Source organism: Aythya fuligula, chromosome 21, assembly GCF_009819795.1.
Source record: "Aythya fuligula isolate bAytFul2 chromosome 21, bAytFul2.pri, whole genome shotgun sequence".
NCBI lineage: Eukaryota > Metazoa > Chordata > Aves > Anseriformes > Anatidae > Aythya > Aythya fuligula.
Genome location: NC_045579.1, coordinates 2070700 through 2076699, shown reverse-complemented (window position 1 = coordinate 2076699; position 6000 = coordinate 2070700). Strand labels below are relative to the sequence as shown.

The 6000-nt window shown below is 53.2% G+C and overlaps 1 protein-coding gene across 1 annotated transcript in view; it reads left to right on the top strand.

The window, feature by feature from the left end:
* The first annotated feature begins 311 nt into the window (after nucleotides 1–311).
* Nucleotides 312–6000, top strand: part of EPHA8 (EPH receptor A8) — a 45443-nt gene continuing 39754 nt past the window's right edge. Inside the window, exon 1 of the mRNA XM_032201453.1 lies at nucleotides 312–396. Coding sequence (XP_032057344.1) covers nucleotides 312–396 — 85 coding nt within the window. The remainder of the gene's footprint in view (nucleotides 397–6000) is intronic.

The following is a 6000-nucleotide window of genomic DNA, read 5'->3' as shown; positions in this document are numbered from 1 at the left end:
ACGAGGGAGGGAAGAAAAGAGGATGGCCGGCGAACAGAGCCTGCATTTGGGATGCTCCGGCTGGGTACAGCGTGTGCGTGTGGAGCAGGAAGGGGGGCTCGCTGCAGAGCCCACCCACCCCATTGGCTTGCGAGCAGTGACAGGCAGGCTGCGCCCTCCCCGCCGAGCCGCTCGCCTGTGTGGATGCGAGCAATGTGCGCAAAGTGCCTGTGCATGAGCCGCCGTGTGCTGTAGCTCCGGGCTCTCGCTCGCAAAAAGGTGCCAGGACAACCCCAGCTGCCCCATCCCGCAGCCGGTTGCCCCGCCAGACCATGGCATGGGCGCAGGGGGATCTGACGTCCTCGCTCTCCATCATCATCGCCTTGGCTGCCTGCCTGTCTGCCACCACCAGCGAAGGTAGGGAGTGGGGTGGCCTTGGCGTGACGGGGTGGCGTTGGGAGGGACACCGAGGAGCGATAGGGTTGGGGTGTTCGGATGTGTCGTCAGGGGCTTGCGGGCAGGAGAAGCTCACTTTGCTGGGCTTAGTTCTCCCTGATCTCAGGGGAGCCGAGCTCCGGGCTCCTGCCTGCCTGAGTTTGCTAATCCCAGAGCTTTTGCACAGAGGCTAAACTTCGAAGCCTGGGCAAGAGGACTCGATCTCTGCAGCAGCACCTGCCCGCTCTGCCTGTCCTCCCCTGGAAGGGCTCTGCTGCAACGCGCGGGGGTGGCTGTGGAGGGGACCAGGCCACAGGAGCCAGCTCAGCCATGGTCACCTCCATGGAGGCAGCTCGGGCGTACGTGCTGGCGGTGCAGCTGCGGCACCATGAGCGGGTGGGCACGGCAGGGCGGTACAGAGGGTGCAGAAGCCAGGAGGGCACTCGGGTGGCGAACTGTCCTGAGGGAAAGGGCTGTAAACTTCTGAAGTGGGAAGCAGGGAGGCAAGGATCCTCTCCCAGCGTCTGTGTCAGCACTGACAGGCCCGCACCCAGCTCCCGGCCGTGCTCGGGGCCAGCCCATGCTGGTTGCTCAGCCCTGCTCCTGCGGCTCGGGCCCCCTCAGCTTTGGCAGTGCCGCTCCCGTGGTCTGTCAGCCCTTCGCTTGTCTCCTTCCGTGCTGGCAGCGGTGTGACTGCTTCCCTGGGCTGCTGATCTTCATCACCCGGAGATCTGCTGTTCCCACTCTCGAGCGTGTCCTTGGCACCGGCAGCAGCATCCTTCCTCCCTCCTGCTACGCCTGAGAGCCACGGCCAGCACGGCGCAGCCCTCCGCAGCAAGCCCCAGTGCTGGCGTCCCTACCCGTGGTGTCCCTCCTGCTCCCTGCGGCCCTCCCGGCACGCCGAGGCCCACGGGCTGCCTCGTGCCCTTTGTGGCACCCGGCTGGGCTCTGCTCCTGCTCCTGCTGCCATCTCCCCATGCGCATTCCTTCCTCCCCTCCCACCCATCTTGTCTTCCTTACCTGTACCAATGGTTTCTAGCTGGTGCCAACCCCCTTTTCTGCCAGCTGCCCACGTCCTGGCACTCCTGCTCCTTTCCTGCCCTTGTGCAGTCTGCGTCGGGCTCTCACTGCTGGGGATAGCTTTGTGGGGGTAGGAGGGGATCCTGGCCCCCCTGAACCCCTACTCCACACCATGGCAGCTGCCCCGTGCGCCTGGCCCAGGGCTGGCGGTGGTGCAGGAGGCTCCTGCCGGGCTGGATCCTGCACTCCCTCAGCCTCCTGGCACTGGCACGGGGAGCTGCAGTGCTCCGAGGGGAGCAGCGGCCAGCCTGAGCTCAGCCAGTCCCGGGCATGGGCACAATATGAGAGGCCAATGGCTTCTTGCTTTCCTCCTTCCTTGGGTGGTGAAAGGAGCAGAGAGGGGAGCTGGAAATTCGGCTCTCTGTAGGATGCAGTAGCATCCTAGGAAGAGAAGTAGGAGGCAGGTATGCAGAGGAGAAGAACAAGTTGCCAACATCCTTCTGGTGTCTGGGTACAACCTCCTGGGCTGTTCTGGCTTGCTTTGATCTTGCTCCTGTCCCTGTGCCTGCCCCAAAAAAGGGGCAAAGCCCAGAGATGCAGAATAGCAGAGCGCAGGCCTGCACTGGAGCTGTGTGGTTCAGCTCGGCCTGTGGCTTTGCTCTGAGAGGGGACAGTGCCTCCTGTAACACCCACAGGCTGCCCCTCCTGACTATAAGGGAGATCACTGGCTGCTGGTGTGGGTTTTACAGCACCTAAAGGGGCAGCTGGGCCCCAGGCTGCTGTCTGTGTGCCCCTGGCTGCGAAAGACCTGAGCTTTCCACAAGACATTTGGAAAGGAAAGCTAGTCTCTAGCCGTGGGAAGAGGAAGGGGGATGAGTGGTGCATGGGGTGAGCCAGGCGGTGTGGAAGATGCAGCAGGATGGCTCCGGGCTGCAGCGGTGTCAGGATGAGGCGTGGGGCCCAGCAGAAAGCCAGTGGCATTCCCTCCACTGCCCCGAGGATGCCTGACCCTCTGTAGCCCTGTGGCGGCGTGGTGCAGTTTGGCATCCGCTGGGCTCAGCTATACGGGCAGAGAAAAGCCGGGGACGTGGCCTTGGGATCCCCAGCACCCCGCGGACGGGTGGACAAAGGCACCAGCACCAAGGCCACTGCTGGCCTAACACAGGGCTGGCAATGGGGACACGGGGAGGTCACAGCACAGCCCTGAGGCTGCCCAGCCCAAGGCTTCGCCGCCCAGCTCTGCAGCACATCGTGCTGCCCTGGGCACAAATGTGTTGGCTGCAATGCTGGCCACAGCCACGGAAGGCAGGGGCTGCTTCCTCCTGTGCACCCCAGCACACCCCGTGCTTGTGTACAATCTGCAGGGTGCAAAATTTTACAGCTACAAAGCAAAGGGAAGGCCGGCATGTGCTGTGATCCGCGTGCCCATGTTGGGTGGCAATTGGTACGTTGAGATGTGCGCTAACTTGAAGAAACTGCCTTGATTTTCTTTCCCTTCCAAGAGTTCCCAATGCCCTTCTCTTTCCTGAAAAATTATTATTTTTTTTTTTCCAAAATGTTTTGAGTTTATATTTGTCCTTTTTTTTTTTTTTTTTTCAGCGGGTACCCTGGAAATGGGAGCTGGTGGTAAAAGGGGATCGCCATTCTGTGGGAAATGCCCACATTTCGGTGTGGCAGCCATTGCAAAACGCATTGAAAGACAAACCGCAGATATTTCCTAGAGAGGGGAAAATCCGCAGGATATGGAATATTTTCATTGGGAGCATTGAAAAAAAAAAAAAAAAGTGTTTAAAATTATTAAATTGCATTGGAGCATAGAGATAAAAAAAAAAAAAAGTTATTTTCAATATTATGGCAATAGTGTGATAGACTAAAATATTGGCAGTATATACACTGAGTTGCACAGCACAAATATTCATGCGGATATTTTATGTGACTTCCTGAAGTTAAATAATAAAATGTGAAATATCTTTGCTGTATTGAAACAAAATCAAATTAGCAGAATTTACCACATTTTGGGCTCGGCACGCGTGTGACAAGAGGGTATTTTCTGCTGGAAAATGGCATTTCGCATCCTGCTGCTGGGCTGGGGTCTGCTCCAAGCTGCTGTGCCTGGCTCGGCCTGGCTCAGCTCAGCTCGGCTCGGCTCTCCTTTGCCTCTCAGCTGGTGCAGGCACTGCAGAGGAAATGCTGCAGCACCCGGCGGGGGGACCTGCAGGCATCGCTCCTGGATTTTTGGAGTATGCAGGAAGGGCTGGGGCAGATGAGAAGCGAGGGGAAAGGGCTAGGCGGGGAGGAAAGGGAAGGAATAGCATCGCCTCTGAAATGGCTGAGGTACCAGAAATGTGGCCTTTGGGCAGGGAAAGAAAAAAAAGGGGACAATTAGGGAAAAAAAAAAAAAAAAAAAGAAAGAAAGAAAAAAAAGAAGAAGAAGAATGTGGGATTTGGGATTTGTGAAAATAGCCAAAGAGGCCATGCTTAACTGAGAGCCTTACCAGTGGTGGTGGAGCAGGTGAGAGGGGACAGACACCTCGCTGCTGCAAAGTCTGGGGCAACGGTGGGAGATGCGCAGGGGAAGGTGCCGAGACACCGACACGGGGATGTCCGTCTTTTCACCAGGCCACGGGGCCGGTGCTGGAGTGTTTTTGTTCCTCCCCACAGCAGGGATGGGATGCGCGAGAGCATCGGGGTCCTCGGGAAAACCCAACGCCTTCCCTCGCTGCCGACGCAGGGGCTGGCGCGCAGCACAGAGCGGGGCTGGTGCCAATCTCCCCTGCTAATCTCTCGATTGTAATCTCATTAATTGCCCCTCTGCTCAAACAGAAAAAGAGGTAAAACTCATCCGCGTATTTATTCAATGCTCCTTTGCTAGCCCGGCAGCAGCAGTGCTGGAGTTGGGGCTGTGGGCTCAGCACCGCTCGGAAAGGCAGAGGAAATGGCTTTTTGCAGTGGTGGAAAGACTTCCTCCGTGGTGAGAGCAAACAAAAGGGTTTTGGTACAGGAACTTCCAGTGGTGGAGGCTGTGGAGAAGCACCGGTTTGAATTGGGGAGTTGATTTCAGTTCTGTTTAGAAATAATGACATTTTGGGGTGTGTGATTTTTTGTTTGCTCACAAAACACTGGTGTGAAGCAAATACTCGCATGACCGTAGGTGGGCTCGTGGGGAATATGTTTCTGGTCTCACCCTCATTTATGTTCTTCTCACAATAATAGCTTACAAAAATTCCGGAAAGCAAATCCCTAAATTTTCAGGAAAATAATGCAATGCACACAGAATGAGCCTACTTTGTGAGCTTCTTTTTTTTCCCCATCCTTGAATACTTGTTTCCTGAATTCCTAGGGGTTTATTTACAGTGAAAATAAATGGGAACCCATTTTGGTGAAGGCGGAAATAGATCTGATGAATCCAAATGTAAGTACAGCAGAAAAGCTGATTGATTACTTAGAGGGACAAAGGAACTTTCTGTTTTGTTTTATTTTTGTTTTGGTTTTGTTTAATTTTTGTTTTGTTCTATTTTATTTTATTTTATTTTATTTTATTTTATTTTATTTTATTTTATTTTATTTTATTTTATTTTATTTTATTTTATTTCATTTCATTTCATGTCTTATTTTATTTTATTTATTTTATTTTTGATTACTGAAAAATTATTAGAAAATGAAATTTTACCTAAAAGGAAAAAAAAACAAAAAACAAAACAACAAACGAATGCCCAGAGCCCCTCAGTCAGGGAAGAGGGAGACCTGCTGGGACTGGTGTGTGCTGGGCACACAGGGCTCCTGGTTTTATCCCGACATCCCGACACCTCTGCTCTTTGTTTGGTTGGTTTCTGTGTTTCACTTGTCCCTGCTCGCCTCCGCTCGCCTCGCTGGCAGCTTTCAGCACTCCCTTTATCTCCAGAGCAAATCCATTCATATGATAACTCTATTCATACCCTGACAGTTTTTGATAGTTCGTGCTCCTAACCCGGGCTGTTAGCATGACCAGTGCTCAAAACTGCTCTTCTGACCCCGAGAAAAAATTAACCCCTTCAGCCCTGGTTGTTCAAAAGTGAGCGGTGGGATCACGCAGGTGTGTTTCCTTCAAAACACAAACACACAAAAATCCCATGTACTGCTTACAAAGATGTGTGGTACTTGAGGTCATAAATTACCACCTAAAGGGCATAATCCTTTCTGGACCAGGTACAGTCACACCAATAAAGCCTAATGAATTGTGTTTGGCCCAGGAAAGTATCTGACATTTATCTAAAGGCATCAGCGAAGGCAGAACCATCGCCACCCTTAGTAATTTGTTCCAATGGCTTATCAGCCTCCGTGTTAAAAAACTGGGCCCCTTTTTTCCCTAATACAAATTGGTCTGGCTTCACCTTTGAGCCATTTATTCTTGTTAGGATTTTTCTGTGAGATTAAAAAGCCCCTTGCAGCCCGTGCTTTCTCCTTGAAAGCACACGGTGTGACCAGGGTCCCTCGCATCCCTCATTGCAGCAAGCCAAGGAGATCAGGCTCTGCAAGTTCCTCTCTCAGAGGTTTTTCCTCCAGCATTAGGGTTTTGCCTGTATTCTC